The sequence below is a fragment of the Corvus cornix genome, chromosome 2 (genome assembly GCF_000738735.6).
Source record: "Corvus cornix cornix isolate S_Up_H32 chromosome 2, ASM73873v5, whole genome shotgun sequence".
Taxonomy (NCBI): domain Eukaryota; kingdom Metazoa; phylum Chordata; class Aves; order Passeriformes; family Corvidae; genus Corvus; species Corvus cornix.
The window spans coordinates 153,483,638-153,505,178 of record NC_046333.1 but is presented as its reverse complement, the minus strand read 5'-3'; the positions used below and the strand labels follow the sequence as shown (position 1 = coordinate 153,505,178).

The 21,541-nt window shown below is 53.3% G+C and overlaps 2 protein-coding genes across 3 annotated transcripts in view; both read left to right on the top strand.

Annotated features, from left to right (window-relative positions):
• Positions 1-10,567, top strand: part of ZC3H3 (zinc finger CCCH-type containing 3) — a 135,986-nt gene extending 125,419 nt beyond the window's left edge. For both annotated transcript variants that reach the window (XM_010404674.4, XM_039548872.1), the window contains exons 11-13: positions 55-263; positions 8,994-9,071; positions 9,244-10,567. In XM_010404674.4, coding sequence (XP_010402976.2) covers positions 55-263; positions 8,994-9,071; positions 9,244-9,275 — 319 coding nt within the window. In that variant the 3' untranslated portion in view covers positions 9,276-10,567. The remainder of the gene's footprint in view (positions 1-54; positions 264-8,993; positions 9,072-9,243) is intronic.
• A 3,685-nt stretch (positions 10,568-14,252) lies between these two features.
• MAFA (MAF bZIP transcription factor A) lies at positions 14,253-16,527 on the top strand. Its single transcript, XM_039550109.1, has one exon. The coding sequence runs from the start codon at positions 14,295-14,297 to the stop codon at positions 15,159-15,161; it is 867 nt and encodes a 288-aa protein (XP_039406043.1). The 5' UTR covers positions 14,253-14,294; the 3' UTR covers positions 15,162-16,527.
• The last annotated feature ends 5,014 nt before the right edge of the window (positions 16,528-21,541 follow it).

Genomic DNA, 21,541 nt, shown 5'->3' with positions numbered 1-21,541 from the left:
CCAAGCGAGATTGTTCTACTTTTCCTTATTGTTTTTCCCATCTGCCCCCTGCAGGAATGATCCAGCTCATCTCCAGGATGATGGGGAAATTCCCGGACCCTCCAGTGCGGAGCAAGAGGTGAAGTTTTTGAAAGAGGAGGACCCCAAGCCAAGCAGCTGCCTGCAAAAGCTGCCATCCTTCATCTCCCTCCGATCCCCGGAATCTCCCAGTTCCCAGGGCTGCAAAGGGGAGAGGGATGAGGACGAGCCAGAGGATGAGCCAGGTAGGAATCACATCCTCTGCTTGGAGCTGCTCTGGTTTTCCAAGAAAAAATGTTATTCCCTGCTGCTCTTCATGGATTTTGGTGGGATCCGTGTTCCTTTGGAGTCACCAAATCAGTTAAGACTGGGAACCCAAACTAGGATGGCAGTCAGGATTCCCATCTGGGCACAAATCTGTCTCTGTTCCCAAAAACTGTGCGTGAGGACTTTTTCCGCTTATTTTATCAACTCCTTCCTTATCCGGTGATGAATCTGGTCTCATTTCCATGGTGGAATCACAGCGCTGCCCTACAGGGAAGGTGTTTAGTGGGATGCAGGGATGCTCTGCCTCTGGTGGACCTCTGGACCATCCATCATATCTGTTTCCCAGCAGGAAATAGCTTGGAAGCTTTCCAATAAAAACATTCCAGTGGGAGGTGGAATGGAGTGTTTGCAGATTGGAAGTTTGAGGGAAGAGCTGTGTTAGGCTGGGGTTATCTACTTTGGAAGTCAGTAAAATTTTTGGAAAATGCTGTTTAGGATGAGCAGAACTTTTTAGGAATTCCTAAAAAGAGAGCAAGCGGCTTCTCCTCCAATGTTTTCCTTGGTTCCTCCTCTTCTAATTCAGCTCCTCTACAGGAAAATCCTTTAATCACCAGTAAGGGATGGGATTTTGGGGTGCTCCAGGGATGTACCCCCAGGAGCAGAGGTGATGGAGATGTCAAGGGTGGGATTGTGCCTGGTTCTTCCCAGCTCTGAGTGGGAGGTTTTTGGCTGGACGATGCTCCACACTTCCCTTTTTCCCTCCCATCCTTCTCCAGAGGGATGCACAGCTTCCTCATCTCCAGAGCACCATCCTGGAATGGTCTCAGAAATCACAATATTTTGTGGGAGTAATGATGAAATTCCTGTTGCTAGCTTGTCTGGCACAAGGTGTAGCTCAGTGTGAGCCCTTCCCATCTTTGATCCCTGCTTTCCATGCAGCTGGAGCAGGATCCTGCTGGGATAAGGGATGAATTCCATTGCAAAAGCCAGGCTGGAGCATTTGCAGGATCATCCATAAAGATCTGGAAAGCTCTGCCTGGCTCAGCCGCTTCAAGCCAGGGAGGGCTGAGATGCCTTAACACTGTCGGAAAGAGAATTCCCAGGATTAACAACATATTCCCAAAGCCACAGACGAGCGCGGGCACTGTTGAACCACAGTGTGGGGGAGACAGCGAGGGGCCCATTCCGGCTGGGAATGCTCCTCTCTGCAACACGGAGGGAAACACTCAGCTTCCCTTTCCAGGGATTTCTTGTCCCCTCCTTCCTTTTCCTTGGCCCTGGTTCAACTCCCTTTTGATCTTGGGAAGTGTTCCCAAAGCAGGGGCTTAATTGGGGTTTTTAGCTCCATGATGAAGTCGGAGCAGTTAATCCATGGACAAGAAGGCTGTTGAAATGCCTTGGAATACACTCGGCAGCCTGGAGTAACTCGGGAGCAAGGGTATCCTTTTCCTCTTAATTCCGGTGTCTGCATCCAGGGGAGGATGATTTCCCAGCATTCTGGGTGGCAGGATGAGGAGGAGGAGCTGGTCCAGTTGGGAATGTCGGCAGGAAGGCTGGGTGAAGCTGGCAGGTACGAGGTCAGGGCACTCATCCCTCCGTGCTCCTTTGCCCAGGGAAGCTCATGGCATTGGGAAAGCAGATGCTGGAGGATCCATAGGAAAGGAAAACCAGGCAGGAATCACAGATGGCTGTAAAATCATCCGATGATGAAGCAATTTCCCTGCCAAAGCGATGTCGTGCCGACTCTGGACATGGGAATGTTGATCCGTGGGTTTGCCCATGCTTGGGTCTCATCTTAATCCCAACTAAGGGATTTGGGGGCACAGCAGCACCCGGGGACCCCCAAATCCAATGGGAGAAGTGGAGCCCTGGCCACCACCCCAAGAGAATGCGGGATGAGGCCATTGATGCTCCTGAAGGACCAAACACTTTGTGGTGGCTACATCACCTGGACTGGACTCCATGATCCTTGTGGTTACCTTCCAGAATTCCTGCATCCCTTCAGAATATTCGGTGATTCTGAGATTGAGTTTGGAGCTGAGCGGGCGGTCAGGATGAGTCCTTGGGTAGCTCTAGGAAGTAGCCGGAGTCTGGGGTGGGATTTGGGGAACTGTGCCAGCAATAACATTGGGTTTGTGCTCGTGAAGCCTGAAGCTGACACACAAATTATTGGGATGGTAAATATGGAGGAGGACAGGCTGTTATTAAGGAATGAGCTGAATTCCTTGGTTAAACGGTCACAGTTGGAGAAAATGCCTTTTAATCCTGGGAAATGCAGGGGGAATGAAGGAAAACACCGGCTCCAGGCACAGGAGGGATGGGGAGGGGGTCTGGAGATGACCTTTAAGGACCAGCATGAGCAACAGCATCAGCTTGCGGGGTCTCGGTGGGGGTCTGGGCTCAGGATATAGGGAAAGGGGATTGGAAAGGAGGGATGTGGTCTGTGTGCGTGGAGCGGAGCTGCTGTTGTGGTCCCAACCCTCCAGAGGAGCCTGGAAATTTGAGGTCGGAGAAGTAATTTGTTGACAAGGTGGTGATTGGGTAAAGGTTGATCTTGGAGGTCTTTTCCAACCCAGATAATTCCATGATTCTGTAATTTGAGAGCGTGGTGTTTTCCAAGCATCCTTCAGAAAGCCAATCGGTGCAGCACAGGGAGAGCCAACCGCTCCCAGTCAAACATCCCGAATGGGAAGGGTGGGTTTGGTGGCATCCCATCCTTCACCTTCTGTTATCCACCCAGGAGCACGGAGCCAGAGGGAGAACAGGCTTCCCTACTCCTCTGACTCCCGTTTTCCAGGTAATGGGCTTTTCCATATTTCACCTTCCAGTTAAATCGCCTGTGCTGGAGCCTAACTGGCCTCCCTGCGCTAATTGCACCAATGCAAACCATTCCAATCGAGTGCTAATTTAATTAGAAAGCACCCATTTTAGTTAATTTGTTCGAGAAGATCACTGCAAACTCCTGGAGAGAACAGATGTTCCCCTCTCCCCCGATGAACATTCCGGGCTTTGTAAATGGCTCCGCTCAGCCTTGTTTAGGAGAGAAAAGAGGATTTTATAGCCGCAAACGACCCTTTCTGTAAACATTTTACAGCTCTCTGCACGTTTGAGTGACGATAAACCCCGAGCAGCTCGGCGGGCTGCAAATTTGGGACCATACGGCCGTCATTTTATTGTCATATTTCACGGTCGTAACGTTAATGGAAGATGCTCGCTCCAGTCTTTTTTAACGGCTCCGCTGAGCACGCTCAACCGCCTCGGCTTCCGAGGAATTCGGGGAGGTGCGGCGGCAGCTTCTGGGTTTGTTTACGGCTTCCAGTTCTGGAGGGATAAGTTTGGGAATGTGGATTTTCGCCTCTTTTCTCACCGTGGCTGAGAGACGACCCCAACAGGGCACAGAACTGCCACTGCCCCCTTGGTGGCGGGTCTTGATCCAACCATTCCCAGCTCCAGGAATCAGAGAATATCCCAAATTGGAAGGGACTCACAAGTCCAACTCCTGGTCCTGCACAGCCCAAATTTAATTTATGAGAAAGCCGGTGCTGTCACCCTCCATGTGGATGTGGCCAGTCCCCCTTGGGTCCCGTGGGATCTTCATCGCCTTCAGCATCTCCTTCAGTGTTTCTTCTGCCACCAGATCTTTGCTCAAGAACTCTTTTTGGCAGCCAGGTGAGGCAACCACGCCTTTGATCAGTGCAAGTCCCCTGAGGTCTTCTGCTCCTGTAGGATAAATGATCAGGATATGGACAGGGAGCAGGAAATCTCCATCATTCTTCCTGATGGGAACCATGAGCTCATAAATCAGGAGCCCCAGAAGGACTCTGGGGCAGCTTGGACCTTGGTGGCACCTTCCCAACTCTTCTCCTGGCACTTGGCAGATTATCCTTGTAACGGAGAGGGTGAAAACGCACCTGGCAGGTGGTGATGGGATGCTCCTGTTGTCACCTGGATCTCCTCCTTGCCTTGGCCGTGTTATCCCACCATAGGTGGATGCTTCTCTCGTCAGCATCCTGGAAAACACGTGCAGGGAAAGTTTAGTTAGGGAGGATCAGAATTCTTCCATAACCGAATTAATGACCCCCTAATAAAATTTGGGTAATAAATTAGCAAATTGCATTTGCTAGTTCAAACATCCATCGAGCTGCACCCATCCCTCGAGCAGAACAACATGGATCCTTTGAATCCCACTAACAGGCCGGATTCACTTGGATCATTAGCAATTCCATCTTCTCCTCCTGAGTCAGCAGGTCCTTATGGGTCAGAGGCTGTTCTGGTGGGGCCTCTGTAGTGAGGGAGGTTTAGGTTGGTTTCATCCACCTGGAATGTTGGCCTGGTGGATGTCACCAGGGGGATTTCAATGAACTCCAGAATGATTTGGATCAGAAGGCACATTAAAGACCAGCTCGTTCCAACCCCCTGTCACGGGCAGGGACATCTTCCACTATCCCAGGTTGCTCCAAGCCCCATCCAACCTGGCCTTGAACACCTCCAGGGATGGGGCAGCCACGACTTCCATGGGCAAGGTTCTGGTGGATCTTGCCCATCCCTCTGCAGCAATGCCTCATAAGTTGCCTCCATCTCTCCATCAATTTTAGCCTGGAGAAAGGAGACTCCAGGGGAACCTTCTCACTCTCCACAACTCCCTGACAGGAGGTGGAGCCTCGTGGAGGTTGGGCTCTGCTCCCAGGGAATGAGGGACAGGACAAGAGGAAATGGTCTTAAGTTGCACCAGGGGAGGTTCAAGTTGGATATCAGGAAGAATTTCTTCATGGAAAGGGTTGTCAAGCATTGGAAGGGACTGCCCAGGGAGGTGGTGGAGTCCCCATCCCTGGAGCAGTCCAAGGAATGACTGGATGTGGTACTCAGGGCTCTGGTCTGGTGACTCGGTGGGGATTGGTCACAGGTTGGACTTGATGATCTTGGAGGTCTTTTCCAACCTTAATGATTCTGTGGTCCTTCCATCTCCATCCCCTGCATCCACCAGACACCTTTAGGCTTGGGATACCTTCAGCCTTTGCTGTGCCGCAGGTGACCCAGCTGTTTTTGGAGGCTGGGGTTGGATCTTCTCATGTCTTGGTGGCTCTGAGAAGCTCCAAAAGCCAGAAACCTAACTTTTATTTAATTTCCTTATTGCAGTGTCCAGTTTAGCACCTGCCAAGTCTCGCTCCTTTGCCAGGACTGAAATCTTCCCTATTAATTTTTTGCCCATTTTTTCATGGAATCCTAGAATGACTTGGGTTGGAAGGGATCTTAAGGACCATCTAATTCCCATGGGCAGGGACACCTTCCACTGGGATATTTAGACTCAATTTTTAGGGTCTCATCCACCTGTGGCAGAAGATTTGGGTGGAACAGCAGCAGGATGAGATTTTAGTGCAGGTTGTCACCACGTGGATTTTAGTGCAGGATGGAGCCAAGGAGATCCAACCCTCCCCATCCGCTTTTTCCATATGAAAAATCATTTGTGGAAAATTCTGGGATGTAGCCCTTGCTGCTGGGCTTTCCAACCCATCTTTTGTTGTTGAGTGTTATTTATTTAAAAAAAAAAAAAAAAAAAATTATTTTAAAAGGCATCTCCCAGCCCAAGTTTCTCCGGGAGCACTTTGGCTACAAATGGAAAATACCTTTCCAAGGCAGATTCAGCCCCTGGACTCCCCTACCATGTCCTGGAAAGGGTTAAGGGATATTTTTCCTTTGGAAATGAGGAGGAAAAGTGTGTTTGGAGGGAATTTCTCCTCATGGTGTTAAACCTTGAGCATCCAGCAGGAAAATGCTGAGATGGATCTCGGTGCTCCAAGCCTTCCTGGAGGAAGAGGCAGGACAGGATGAAACCCTTTGGTGGCATCAGGAGAACGATGGAGACCAAACATTCCATCAGGCTGGAGGGTGTTGAGGAAAGGAAGCCAACAAAAATTCCAGTTTTTCTCCTGCTGGATGGCAAAGTTTGGAAAGCTGCAAGGGAGTTTTCTTTCCCTGCATCCCGTTTCTTTGGGACTTGGGGATCTTCCGCCCCTGATGTGGGGTTGCCTTCCACCTCCCCACCTTGTGGAGAAGCCCAATTTTGTAATCCCTCAGGGATCAGGAATGATGAACAGGGAGAGGATTTGGGGCCCAGGCCCAGACCCACCTCCTTTCACCCTTCATCCGAGAGGATTCCCCACCTTGAAATCCCTTTCAATCCCTCTCAGATCAGCATCTGGATGAAACAAATTTGGTTTTAACTTCCCTGCCGGATGCAGCTGGAGCCGCTTGGCTCCGGCTGGGGGAAAACCAGGTTTTATTGAAAAATCTAATGGTGCCACCTGAAGTGTGATTTACTGCACTGTCCACTCCTCGGACTTGATAATATATTTCTATTAGATTTCCTTCTTTTCCCTCTTTTTTCTTGGAGAAGAGTGGCAAGTTTCTCCGTCTGCCTGACACCTTCTTAGGCTTAGGCAAAATAAATGTTGATTTCCATCAGGAGGAAGAGCGCTGGAAGTCCTAATTCTCCGGCAAGCCTGACAAGCTCAGCGAAAACCGCCTGGTTTTCGATGGAAGACTCGTGATCCGGCCTCGGTTCTCCTCCTTTGGAAGCTGTTCAATCATCGGAATGAAAAAGGGGTTGCTTTCGCTAACTAGAAATTATATACCTGGTTCCTTGGAAGATGGATTGCGCCGCTCCTGGAATGCCGGGAAAGGCGGCGGGGGGAGAGAGTGAAGGAGCTGGAGATGCGACCCAAGATTGATCACGCCATTTGCAGGATCTCCCAAGCACAAAACTGGAAAAATATCTTTTCCTTTGCTGGGGTTGGGTGAAGTGACACCCCCATCTGATCCAGGTTTTCCCTCCTGGGGTTATTTTGGGATGTGGTGTTCGCCCATTGGCTGCGCCATCCTTCCTCCATCTCCCTCCATCCAAGGGGAGAAACTGAACCAGTTTAGCCCTCTCACAACCTGTTGTGGGTTTATTTTCTTGTTCTTGCCTCGATTTTTTTGAGGAATCTGTTGGAAATCAAGCATGGATGCTCTGGAAGTATCCTGGCTCCGTGCAGTCAGTACTAAAATCAGGAAGTTAATTACAGTCGATTTAAAAATCACCTTTTTTTTTCTCCCAAAACCAGCAACAACAACAACAACAACAACAAAATCTATATTTCTACTTCTGTAATCATGTTTGCTTTGAGCTGCCTCACGGATATCAGCTATGGAAGTTTTCCCTGGCTCATACAAAGGGAATTGAGCCGTTCCCACCATTCCTATTGAACTGACACCCTGTTCTGGTGGGACAAGAGTGTGGAGATGCTGATTTTGATCCCTTGAGGTGACAATCGGCCACTCTGGACCCTCATTCCAGCAACCAGGATGGCGTTTGAAAATCCCAGGCTGGAAAAACCACCTGGCTGGATGCCAAAGGGAAAAACTGGGAGGGTGGGGACGTGATGGGTATTTCGCTCCATGCCACTGTTCCCAAAAGCCGGATTCGGCTGCGTTGCTGGTGAGGAATATCCGGATCCGCCGTGTCTGCCTTGCATCCTGCTGATGTATGGGTGTTATATTAAGGGTGGAAAGGTGCTAAATGAGCCCTCTTTATTTTCCATAAATTAACTCGGCAGCAATGAATCACTGCCAGCGTGGCTTCGACTCCCAGCAAGTTTGTTTATCCAAGTTGGAAAGCAAAGGAAAACTCTTGGAGACTCCCCGTTGTTGGGTCCTCACCTGTCCTGCCTCCCCTGCTCAAAAAATGTTCTCCTTTGGGCTCTCAAGGCTGCTCGAAGGTGTCCTTGGTCCCACCTCTGTGTTGGGTCCATTGTTTGGGAAGTGCCATGCAGAATTTTGTGGGAACACAGGCAACAGAACATCTGGAGGGGGTTTGGGCTGGATTCCCTCCATCTTCTCCATGACCTTCTCCACTTCCATTAATCTCAGGTGAAGGGGGACTTTTCCCACTAAACCTCATCATTCAACAAGCTGTGGGTCCTTTTTTTCCTGGGAAACCTCCTTTTTTTCCATCCTCGTTCATCTTGGTGGCCAAGTGGCCACCACTTTCCTTCCCACCCATCACTCTGATAGGTGGAACCCCATGACCACCTCTCCAAACCCTTTGGAGAGGGAAAATAGGAGAACCTGCAGAAAGGTGCTTCCAATGTTGTGGTTGAAATGGAGAAGGATTCCACTCTGTCCACCTTGGTCCATGGGATGGTCCTGGACTTGTCCTACAAGGTCACATCCCAGAGGCACTTCATGGCATTTTGGCTCTACATGAGCATCCAGAACCCTCTTTGGACGAAGCACCATATTCCAGCAAGCAGAAGACATCACCTGGAGCATCCTAAAGGGATGCTGGGAATGCTTGGGGGGATGATTGCTGGTGCTCAGCTCTTTCTGGCTCCATCCCACCACCAAAGCAAGTTCTGGTGTTCACTTTGTGCTTCCAGTGGGAAGGGTTGAATCCTTTTTAATTCTCTTTTTCACCCATAACTTGGGAATTTTGCAGCATATTTGCTGCTCTGTGGTGGGAAGTGACCTCTGAGTGCCACTTGTAGGGAGCTGAGGATGCTCAGGGATTTGGGGAATGAGCCACCTCCGTCCTTGATGTGGCCAAGGGGGATGTGAAGCAGAAGAGGAACTTAGGACACTCCTACACCTGCATTCTGAGGGATTTCCAAGGTGACCCGAGCCAACCTCAGCGACTTTCTCCTCTTTTCTTCCTTTCCTTCCCTTCCCAGGCAGCGCCAAACAGAGGAGGATTTTGCCAAGGTCATCCCTGCAGGATTCCGAGAACCCCCATGTGGCGGGTGGCAGAGGTGAGTCCAGTGGGTGCTGCCAGGATAGAGAACCACCCGCATTCCCGGTTTCCCGGTGCTCATCCCCAGTGCTTTAACCCTTTCCCATGACCAGGCAAGGAGAAGCCTGGGAGTGTCCAGCTGTGTCCCGTCCCCCCCTTCCCAGCATCACCATTCCCTTTCCTCCCTCCAGGCAAACGGCTGCAGATCAAGCCCCGGCTGTGAGTCAAGCCCGATCCCGTGGCAGCCGACCAGCTCAGGAACCGGAGAGCCAGGGAAAGACCTGGCACCTACCTCAGGATGCCATGTCCAGGCATGGCACCCCCTCCTCCTCTTGCTTTTCCGGGACGTCGTTTGGACGCGGAGTCGTGTGGCAGCGTGGGAATACAGCACTCATTCCTGCACGGAAGCAGCTTTGTTTGGAATCTTTGAATTGACCAATAAATGACCTTTTCAGCTGGTTTGTTGAAGGCAAGTCCTGCCACCTCTTTGGATGCTTGTGGGGCTGGGAAGAGCTTCCCATCCGCATCCATGCTCCGGTGCTGTCCTGGCCACGAGGTGACAGGGGGACCTGAGGTGGTTTAACGCCATCAGGTGACATTCCCACATCCAGGTCAGGATGAACTGGGGACAAGTCACCGTGCTGGGATGTAATGGGTGTAAAGCCCCCACAGCCCTGATCCCTCCATTCCAAGAGCCCATCCTGCTCCATCCCCTTGCTTTTGGGAGGAAATTTCTTGGAGCTGAGAGCATCCCGCATGGAAATGTGTTGGGAGCAGTGCTGAGCTCACACTCTGCATTTCGGGGTCTCCCATGGCCCGACCCCCACCTCTCTCTATCTCCGTGGGGGTTTGGGCTCCATTGGGAAACCCAAACCAGCTCTCCAGGGTTTTGGGTTTTTTGGGACTCTCCAAATCCAAGCAGGAGCAGAGTGAAGGGAGAGCATTATGCCACTGGAACAATGGGGTTTTGCATCCATAGGTACAATTTCCAAGGGATTTTGGGGTGGCAGGTGCTGTTCCCCCACACGGATGAGATTTTGGGAACAGCTCCCTTTGCCAAGAAGTGCCGAGAGCTGGGACAGGCATGCGGGGTGGTGGGATTTGCTTATCCACTGCCCCTCAGGCAAATCCCATGGGGAAGAGGCATCAGCAGGGATTTGGGAAGAGCTGGGGCTCCCTGGGGATGCAGCATCCAGGTGTGATCAGAGATGGGGTGGGAAATGCCAACGGGCAGTGGCTTTGCCCCCCAAACAGGACCCCACAGGGGGTTTCCCTTCCCCAAGTGACCCCCATGGAGGGGTTTTGTCACCATCCCAAATCCACAACGCCCCCCAGGCGCTGGAGGACCAGTGGGTCCCCACCCTGGGATGTCACTTGTGCCCCAGGGTGTGTCCAACGAGTTGATTTTTAATAAAAAACGTCGTGTTTTTCGTTGGTATTAAAATGTCTTTTGTTAACTCCTGTGTTTTGATATGTAAATAAAGAGATTCCTCCCCTGGGACGGAGGAGCCTCCCTGTGGCTTTCCTCTTTTTTCAGCAGTGCGTGAACATTCCATCAAATACCCATCCAGATCCAGTGGAGGACTCACTCCAGTCCCTAAATCCTTGTGTTTTTTAATTATTAAAACTTTTTACCCAGAAACGATGTTTCTTCACATGGTGGTTTCCTGAAAAATCCCAGCTAAATTCCCTAAAAACCACCCTGGAGGAGACGGTACTGCTGTGAATCTTCAGGGATGGCCAGTGGTGGCCGGCAGCTTTGGTTTTTCCATGGATCCTTAACAAGGATAATCCTTGTGCTGCACTAATTAAACGAGGCAATGAGCAGCTCCGCTCCGAGCCGTGGCTTCGCCGCCCACCGGCACCGCTGCTCCCTTCCCAGGAAGGATTGGAATTTCCAGCCGGCTGTCATTAAAGCTCTGCTTGGGGGTGATTAATTTCCAAGCAGGGATAAACGCGGCCCCTGGAGAGGTGTCACTGAACTCCGGTGGGTTCTCCCTCTGTCTCCAACATCCTCAATTCCTCGGCTGAGGGCTCCCATGGGATTTATCCATCCTTGCTGTGAAGCCGGGGTGCACGGTTGGGCTTGGGGACCAAGCAAAGACATTCCCTGGGGGTGCCACGGCGGGAAGGTTGGCTCGGGGTGGAGTTTCTGGAGGGCTCCATAAACATTTCCTGGAAAACCTTCCTGCGGCGGGTGCTGCTGGCACCACTCTTGGTCCCCTGCCGGGGAAGCAGGTGCCGGGTGAACGTCACCAGCCGGGATCGGTTTTCTGTCCGTCATCAGGGTGGCTGTTCCTTGCCCTCCTTCTCCACCTTCTCATCCTCCTCCCAGCCTCTCCATATGATTCCCCCCCCCGCAACAACTGGGTCATGGGGCAGATGCTGGTGGATCATCACCAAGATGGTCCCACCCTCTCCGTGCAGTGCATCGTGGTGGACACCACCCTCCCATGGGGTGAGGTCCCTGTCCCCGAGCCACCAACACCCCAGCTGGGAGCCGTGTGCCATGCAGGGAAACTGAGGCAGCCCCAGGTGGGCACCCGGCCCTGCTCCAAGGGGTGATGGGGCACACGAGCTCTAAAAGGGAAAGGTGACGCCATCCCGCCACCATCCCGAGGCCACCAACCTGGTTATGTCACTTGACCGCCTGTGAGTAAACTTAGCTGACGGGCCCGCCGCGGCGGGGAGGGTTGGGGACATGCCGTGGGCATTTCCTAAAAATACCCCGGGGGTGTTGCGGGGAGCCACGGCCCCGTTGGAGCCCGGCCCGGTTCTAATCCCTTGGTGGCTCCTGTCCCAGCGCGGGTGGCAGCTGCTGGTGGGGGCCGGGTGCCCCCAAGGTGGAGCAGCTCTGGGGAGGAGCACAGTGCCAGGGGCAGGGAGGTGGCACCCCATCTTCTCCCAGTGCAGGATCCCAATATCCCACTGCACCGGTGGGATGATGATGGATTTAGGGTCACGCAGTGAAGGAAAAAGGGTTAAAACCACTGCACGAAAAGGGTTTTTTGTTGTCCAGTTCTTTGCCCCCTCCTTCAAGTTGTACCCAAGTTTGGGGTCTCCAACGGGGGATCACCAGGGAATGGGGGTCATGTTTAGGGCTTTGCCTGCATCCATGACCCTTCCCTGACTCAATCAGCAGGAGGAAGATGGACCCTCCCCAGAGGGCAGATCCAGCAAAAGCAATAATGTGGGATTTTAATTGCTGGAGTTGCAGCGGGATAAAGGTTTTCATCCTCAAAAAACACCTTTTTTGCATTAATTTGACCCTACGTCTCCAGGATCGATTAGCAGTCGTGGAGGGCAGTGTCCCCTGTCCCTAAGTTCCCAAGCAGCCACTGGGTGGATGAGGGGAATGTCTCCCCCAACATCCCGAGGAGCTGCCTGTGGGATGCAGCTGGGCTGGGATGCAGTGGGACCCAGGATGCATCCTGTGGGTGACAGAGACAATCCTGGACCCCGAGGGGATGACTGGGTAGGTGTTGCCAGCCTCTGTGGGATGAAGCTGCTCATCCCTTGGGATTAAATGGGACAACTCCATGGTGACTGCCCCGTGCCTCGGTTTCCCTGTCCTGTTCCTCCCAGGCTTCAGCAGCCATGAGGCGGCGGATGGAGCAACGCAGCTGCATCTCAGCCAGGGCCTCATCCAGGGGTGTGATGAGCACCCCCAAAACTCCCTGACCAGCTGCCACTCGGCTCCAGGGACACCTTTTCCAGGTGCTGGGATGGTGGTCCTGGTCCTCCAGCTGGTGACACTCCCAGTCGTGCCAGGTGTGGATGTCACCTGTGCCAGGTGTGGATGTCACCTCTGAAACCAGAGGCAGCCCTGGAGCACAGAGGTGCACGTGGCTGCTCCCTGACCACCAACAGCTTATGGGAAAGCCCGAAAATACCAAAATTGTATTTATTTGACTTTCTGAAAGGATGAAAGTGCTTTGGGAAGGATCCTGGGCTGTTCCTGAGGCGGGGAAGGGGCTGCGCTCCAATGTCATCCAGTGGGATGCTGTGATCCCCCAGCGAGGTGACACCAAACCTGATTTAGGCTCAACAATCCTTTTTTTTGATATTTCCCAATTTTGGGGAGTACGAAATTAGGATTTTTGGCTGTTTTTCTCCACTCCACGCTCAGCTCCGGGCGGTGGGTGGCAGATGAAGCCACACATCGGGATGCAGGAGCCGAAAGGGTCCAGGGGGTACCCGGAACATTTCCCCCCTCTCCGGAGATTGACAGCTGCCCTGGGGGCGTTGCCATGGGGATATGCAAATCCAAGCGGGCTGTCGGGGCGCTGATAGGCTGGAAGATCTTAGCCCCGCCTTGCTGGGTGGGGCCGTGCCTCGTTTTCCCCGTATAAAAGGCGGCGAGTTCCATTGAGCGCCCGGCGGCGGCGGCGCCGGTCGCGGGCAGGGGCGGGAAGGGGAGCGGCCCCCGCCCCCAGGGCGCCGTGTCCCGGCGGGAGGAGGCGGCAGGAGAAGGCTCGGAGCCCGGGGAGGTGGGGCCGGGGCAGGTGCCAGGGGAGGCAGGAAGGGGCGGGCAGGGCGCTGCCCGCTCCTCGCCATTGGGGACCGGCCGCAGGCAGCGGCGGAGCCCGCCCGGCCCGAGCGCAGAGCCGTGGCGGCCGGAGGAGGGTCCCGGAGCTCAGCAGCGGAGCCCGGCTGCGCAGCGGAGCCGAGCCCCGACGGAGAGAGGTGGCTGCCCCGCAGCCCCGGCTGGGGATCCCGGAGCCCCGTTCCGGAGCCCGGCTGAACCGCGCCGCAAAGTCCCGTCGGAGGCGAGCACCGGAGCCCGGCTGAGCCCCGCAGCAGAGCCGCGGCGGAGGGTCCCGGAGCCCGGCTGAGCCCCGCAGCAGAGCCCCATCCCGGACGCCGCTGAACCTCCCCGCGAAGTCCCATCGGAGCGTCCCGGAGCGCGGCTGAGCCTCGCAGCGGATCCCGGTCGCAGCGTCCCGGAGCCCCGCTGAAGGCCACAGCAGAGCTCCGTCAGAAGGTCCCGTAGCCCGGCTGAATCGCGCCGCAAAGTCCCGTCGGGAGGTCCCGGAGCGCGGCTGAGCCCCGCAGCGGAGCCCCGCGGAGGGTCCCGGAGCCCCGCTGAACCACACCGCAAAGCCCCATCGGAGGGTTCCGGAGTCCGGTCGGGGCAGCCACTTGCGCCGGAGCCCGCTCGGAGGAGGCTCCCGGAGCCCGCGGGACCCTCGGTGAGCGGCGGTGCCCGGGGGCTCCCCCTCCGGTCCCTCCATGGACTGAGATGGCCTCGGAGCTGGCCATGAGCGCGGAGCTGCCCACGAGCCCCCTCGCCATCGAGTACGTGAACGATTTCGACCTGATGAAGTTTGAGGTGAAGAAGGAGCCGGCGGAGGCGGAGCGGCTGTGCCACCGTCTGCCCGCCGGCTCCCTGTCGTCCACCCCGCTCAGCACGCCCTGCTCCTCCGTGCCTTCCTCGCCCAGCTTCTGCGCTCCCAGCCCAGGTGGGCAACCGGCCCCCGGCCCCCCGGCTACCACCGCCGCTTCCCTGGGCTCCAAACAGCAGCTGGAGGAGCTGTACTGGATGTCGGGTTACCAGCATCACCTCAACCCCGAAGCTCTCAACCTGACGCCGGAGGACGCGGTGGAGGCGTTGATCGGTGCCCCTCACCATCATCATCATCACCACCAAGGGTACGAGCCCTTCCGACCTCAACCCTTCGGGGGTGAGGAGCTGCCGCCGGCCGCCCATCACCATCCCGGCCATCACCATCATCATCATCACCACCTACGCCTGGAGGACCGGTTCTCCGACGATCAGCTGGTGAGTATGTCCGTGCGGGAGCTGAACCGGCAGCTGCGGGGCTTCAGCAAGGAGGAGGTGATCCGCCTCAAGCAGAAGAGGAGGACCTTGAAGAACCGGGGCTACGCTCAATCCTGCCGCTACAAGCGGGTCCAGCAACGGCACATCTTGGAGAACGAGAAATGCCAACTGCAGAGCCAGGTGGAGCAGCTCAAGCAGGAGGTGACCCGCTTGGCCAAGGAAAGGGATCTGTACAAAGAAAAATATGAGAAGTTGGCCGGCCGGGGCTTCCCGAGGGAGCCCTCCCCATCCGCTGCCCCGAAAGCCACCGCTGACTTCTTCATGTGAGCCGGGCTGGTGGGATGGGGTGGGATCCCCTTTTTGTTTTTTTCCTCATGCGGGGGAGAGCAAACCTGCCGCTTATATTAAAAAAAAAAAAAAAAAAAAAGAAAAATTATGAAGTCCCCACTGAAATTCTGGGGAGGAGAAGTTGAACTCACTCCCTCCCTCCCTCCCTCCCACCACACACCCACCCATCGGGACTCGGGGTGGGGGGTCCCGGGGTGGGGGAGTGGGGGGCAGCCCTGCATGCGGGACGTGTACGGCCACCCGCCCCCCTTCCCGGGAGCATCAGCACCATCCAGGTGGCTTCTCCCCCCCCCCCTCTTTTCCTGCGGGTTTTCCCCTCCATTGGGATTTTTATTCTTCGAGGGGTCCCCACGGATCGGCCGGGGGGTCCCCGGCAGCGCTGCGCCCTGCCCGGCCCCTCCGCCCACCCCCCATTCCCGGCCGGCAAACCTGAGCCACATTTAACTTATTCACCCTTGTAAATATGTAGAAAATTAGTTCGTTTTTGCCTTTTTTTTTTTTTTTTCTTTTCTTTTCTTTTTTTTTTCCCTTGAGCCTATATTTTGCTTGGTGATTTACGAGAAAAAGAAAACGAACAAAAAAAACCAACAAAAAATGAACAAAAAAACCCTAAAATCCTTTAGAAAAGAGAAAAAAAAATACACGAGTCTTAAAAGTTTGTATGTAATAGCATGCAAATAATATCCGAGTTAATTTAACGATGTTGGGAAGAAGCCGAATGCACTATATACAGGAATCGATTGGGTGAAATAATACTGTTTTATAGAGATTTAAAATTATCTATGCTCTTAAAAATAGTGGGGAGGGGAGGGAGGGGAAGAGGTAACAATTTTAGGGTGACCTGAAAGGCAATATAGTAATATATGGACTGCAAACGGTTGGCTGCTATCTCACTATGCACCAGATTTATTTATTAACCCTCGGGAAACGGAAAAATCTTATTTTAACCTCGATGTTTGGAAAAAAAAAAAAAAAGGACGGCAAGAAAATGCACATTATTTGTTGTGGAAACAAGAGGAAAAAAAAGAGGATTAAGAATTCGTGCAATCGTTGGAGCGAAAGCGGGACCGATCCTGCGCGGAGGAGCGGGGCGGGTTTGTTTTGTTTTTGTTTTTTTAAACGAGTTGCTTATTTAAAAAAGGAGAAAAAAAAACCATTAAAAAAACAAATTTTGGGGCGGGGGATGGGGGGGGCGAAAAACAAAAGGGTCCTGCGGACAAAGCGAGCTTGGGAGCCTGGTGCATTTTAGGGACTGATCGTGCGAAGCGTTTTTAACGACCTGTTGTTTCGATTTGTGACGGTTTTAATGATGTTGCATCAAGATAAAAACTTATATTCAACTAGAGCCTGGGTCGGGTTTTCTCTCAACTTTGGGGGGGTCCCGCAGCATCGGGGTTTTGTTTGGGGGTTGTTTATTCTTCCCTTTGATTCCCGGGGCGGATGCAAAAGCTTCCCCGAGCTCCCGCTGAGATAAGTCCGGCGTTGAGCGTCGCCTCTGCCCCATTGAACTCTGGCTTTTCACTTTTCCTGCCTTTTTGTTTTTTGTTTTTTCCAGCCGGGTTCTGGGTGGTTTTGGTTTTCTTTCCCGGCTGGAGGGTCCTGGAGACCTTCGTCCCTGCAGCTGCTGGAAAGTCACCGGATCCAGTTTGGTCCCAGCTTGTCCGACACCGTCCTGACGAGCCGCTGGCTTGATTTTCAACGGTAATAAATGATTTTTCTTTCCTCTTTTGGCTTCTCCCTCTTGAATTCTTTATTTAAAAAGGATAAAAAAAACCCCTTAACAAACCAAGCCCACACCGTCCCCAATCCAAGCTTTTAAGTTGGTTTTTTACTGATTTTGGGGACTGTTTTTAAGGATATTTTTCCCTTTGCCGCAAACCCTGAGCGTGGCTGCAGCTTTTCCTGGACTCAGCGGGACAAATTCCAATGCAACCCTTGGTCCAACATAGTTTTTGGGCATTTTATGTCATTTTTTAATATTTAGGTGTATTTTCTGTCTTATATTTTTGCCCAGGCTCAGCCGTGGCAGGTCCCCAGGCTGTGGCGTGTTCCCTCCTGCCGCTTCCATAAGTCTCTACCGTGCTCATGTAACCCCCCGGCTTCTCCTGGGATTTGTGGGGTGTGCCTGTGACCCCACAACCCTCTAGTCTTACCTCTTCTGCACCCCCAAGCCTCACTCCCCCTTTTCTTCATCTTTTTCCGTCTTTTTGGTGTCTTATTTTGTGGCCAGAGGGTTTTTGAGCAGCCTGAGCTCGGCTCAATATCGGACTTGGATTTTGGGATGGGAGCTGGGATGCAAAGAGGGACATTTGTCCCAGGGCTGGACAAAAAGGGGGGTTTGGAAGGTGGTGGATTCACCCCTTATTCCTGTATTTATTTAGATCCAGGGAAGCTTTTGCAAACCTGGCTCTAAATAAAATTAACCCGTGCAGCTGCTCACGGGACATTGCATCCTCCCATTTTTTGGAGGTGAATCACAGCTTCCTGGTGGGTTATTCCCTAATTTTCCTCCCAATATCCCCTTCTCTTGGTGTGTTTGTTTTATTTTTTTTGGGAGAACGCATCCAGCTGCCTGGTTGTGATCAAATAAGGAGAATTTGGGGAGGAAAAGTGTTTGGGGCTGGTGCCTTCCCTAAACCAGCCGAGGGATCTCAGCCCCCGCCATCTGAATCCTCACTCCTGGATCTTCCCATGACCCACGTTCCCGATGGGCACATCCTGGGGGTCACTGCCCCTTTTCCCAGCTGCGCTGGGGCTGGTTGGAGAAGCAGAGCTGACTTCAGGGGCTCTGTGGGGTTTTCTGGGAACGCTGTCCCATGGGCTGTCACCCCAGGACCCAGCGCGGTGCCTGTGGGGTGACGGAGCTCACCTCCCGCTCTGGAATCCTTTCTCCACTTCCATGGCAGAGCGAAGGCAGCAATTTAGGATTCCCACTTTTCCCCTTTGCCTCCTCCTTTTTGATTTATAGATTTCATTTTTGGGGGGGCAACAACCTGGGAGGGATCCCGGATTATTTTGGCAATCCAGATATTATCCCTTCCCCTTCATCCCAAAGGGATCCCCAATTCCTTGTGCCACTGTGATTTTTAGTTTTAGTTACCCGCTCATTTTTTTTTCCCCCTGAACCCTCCTGGAAATCCCTGGAAATCCCCTAAATAAGGGAATAGCTGAAACAGGACACAGGGTGTTGCTGCCACCCGTTAACATTGGTTCTCCATGGGGGACCCCATCCCACAGTTTTTTGGGGAGATTTGAGGGTGGAATTGCACCCTTCTGCCCCTTCATCCTGACTTTCTCCGGGCTCCTGAAGCTCCCAGCTTTCTGGGATTTGGCTTTGCTGAATAAATAATAAAAACTAAAGTGGTTTAAGCCCAAATTTGGCTGGTTTATGACTCGTCTCCTTTTTGGGGCTGATTCCCCCCCTGCACCCTGGGATCTGGGTGGTCCCAGCTTGGGTTTGCAGAGTTTTTTGGGATGGCTGCAATATTTTCAGGATTGTGCGTGTATTCCAAGGGTGTTGGCGCATGTTTTGGGATGGGGATGAGGTGGGACAGGGTCGTGTGTTCCTGTGTGCCGCAGGACTGCGGCGATCTGCGGGTGCCACCACGTCTGCTGCAGGAGGATGTTTGGCGTTTGGGGTCACTCTGACCTTGTTTCAAAGCTTTTCCCTCATTTTTCCTGATCCCTGAGTGGGGCTGGAGCCTCCTTCTCCATCTTCCTACTGCTTTTTGGGGTCTGCATGGGGTTGCAGGACCTCAGGACACCACCCCCTCCCTCCTGTGAGGATCTGCAGTCCCTCTGCTCCTCATGGGCATCTCCTGCATCCTCAGCTCCATCCTCAGCCTTTTCCAGGGGTGAGAACAGCAGCCCGGTCCAAAGGGCTGCTCCAAGGGCTGCCTGGCACTTGGGATGGGGACATGGGGACAAGCCCTGGGGGTCCCCTCCACGTCCCCCACCTGCAGAGCTCCTTAACCCCATTTTCAAGCTTTACTTGCCCATCGAAGGCCCCGTGGGCTTTGCTGGGCTGGGAAATGGCTGGAATTCCTCCAGCTTCCCAGCCCGTGGGTTTTCCATGGGGCAGAGGGGTGATTTTGGGGGGATGCTCGCCCCCAAAAACAGCAGCACCTTGGAGCACCTTATCCATGGATGCTCAGGATCAGTCACAGTCACACACTCCTGCTGGGTGCTCTGTGCCACCTCCAAGCAGGAATTACCGGGATCGCTGGAAACGGGCAGAAAACCACAAGGAGCCGATCAACGCGGCATTTCCAAAGTGTCCCTCGCTCCTTCCTCCTCACTTATTGATGCTCCCACCCGGCAGGTTTGTCCCAAAACCGCTCCGGTGTTCCACACAAAACCCAACATCTTCGTAAGGTGAGAACTCCAGTCCTGGAGTTCAATCCCAGGGAAGAAAAGGGCTGGGGTGCTGGTCATGGAGGAATTTGGGGTAATGTTCACTTAAAAAGCAGGAATTCATTCGAATCTCAGCCAAATTAATCCTGGACAAAAGAAAATCTTGGATTTGGCTCTGAGCTCGGGGTTGAGCTACTGTGAGCAGTGCCTGGGCTCGGTTTGGAGCTGGAATCTTTTGGCTTGAATGGATCTTTATATTCTGTATTGCCCAGATTTGGGGTTTTGCACATTCCCTCCTTTCCATGCTCCATGCCTGGCTGCCTCCTCAATATTCCCGCATCCCTGGGAGCCAAACACTGCCCTGCTCACTTTATATATAAAAATATATTTATATAAGATAAATTTATCTACATTTATCACCTTGGTAGAACAGAGCTCTGCCATGGGATCATGGCTTTGGCACTGCACGGCTCATCCTGAAGCCTGGAATTTTTTCCAGCTCTATTCCTTCCCCCAGTTCCATTGATGCCATCTCTCAACTCAGCAGGAGGTGAGGTCCTTCCTGAAAGCCAGGACATGGAAAACCCCCCTGCATAACACGAACAGGACCACAGCTGGGGTTTTATCCCAAATTCCTTGGGTTTGGGTGGGTTTGCATCACCCAGGGGTGCTGCTGGTGCTGTGGGATTTGTGGATCCTGAATATGGGTATGGGATGCAGGAGGAGGGATATGGGATGCAGGATGCAGGACATTGGATGTGGGATGTAGGTAGCGGGATGCAGGAGGCGGGATGTGAGATGCAGGATTTGGGATGAAGGATATGGGATGCAGGATGCAAGGATACAGGACACTGGGTGTGAGATGCAGATGGTGGGATATAGGGTGCAGGGATGCAAGGATAGAGAATATTGGATGCGGCATAAAGGACATGACAAATAGGATATGAGAATTGGGATGCAGGATATGGGGAATAGGAGATGGGATATGGAATGTGGGATATGGGATGCTCCCTGCAGCAGGGTGTGTGCTGGTTGTCACTGCCCCTTGATCCAGGAGAAATGGGAAGCTCCGGATCATGAGGAGCAAGAAGGAGCCCGACACTGCCCAGCCCACCCTTCCCTGACCGGATAAACTCCATCAAGGATGCAACACCGGCAAATCCCAGCAATTCCAACTCCTAGCCATCGCTGCCCGTGTGTGTGCAGGCGGTGCAATAAAGTAGGTGGGATATGGGATGCGGGATGCAAGCCGTGGGATGCAGGATGCACATCCATGTGTGTGCAGGGAAAACAGCTCCACTGCCAAGTGGGAAACATTCCAGGACAGCGTCAGTCCTCAGATCCGGAGGTGATCAGATCCCACCAGCACTCTGCTATCCCAGCTGTCTGGGAAGTGCAGCTTTCCTTGGAGTCACCATCCCCAGTGCCTGGGAATCCCCTTGTTCCCCTCTCCATCCCCACAACTCCGTGTCCCTCCTTGCCAAGCTCCCAATTAAGTCATCTGCTCAGTGTTTAATTACCCACACCATACAATCCAAAGGTTCCTTGGGTTTTCAGCCCCCTCCAATCCTCCCTTTCCATGGATGAGAGTGGAGGGAAAGCAGAGGGAGCGTCTTCCCACCCCCACCAGGTTATTTATTCATGGAAGAGGCCGAGGCTGGAGCGTGGCTCCTGCACAGCCCTGGCAGCTGGCGGCTCCCTGGGAGCTGTAATTTGCACAAGCAAAAATAAACTAATTGTTATTTTCCATTTACATAAAGGGAAGGGAAGAGAGGTTGGAAGAGAGGGGGAAGGAAGCCGGGAATGCGAAAGGAATGTGCTGCCAACCCCTTCTGGGAGGGCTGTGACAAAGTACCGGCTCTTTCCCTGCTCCCGTGGGGTTCATCCTGCCTGTCTGGTTGCTGGAGGAGTTGAAATTTATGGAAATGATGGCTCTGGACCATCATCTTTCTCACCGTGGAGTCAGGGCCCACTTCCAGAGGTGTGAAGCCCATCCTGATGAAGGT

Bases quoted from the DNA above. Each gene is read 5' to 3' on its own strand.
- MAFA (XM_039550109.1), top strand. From the start codon at position 14,295: ATGGCCTCGGAGCTGGCCATGAGCGCGGAGCTGCCCACGAGCCCCCTC.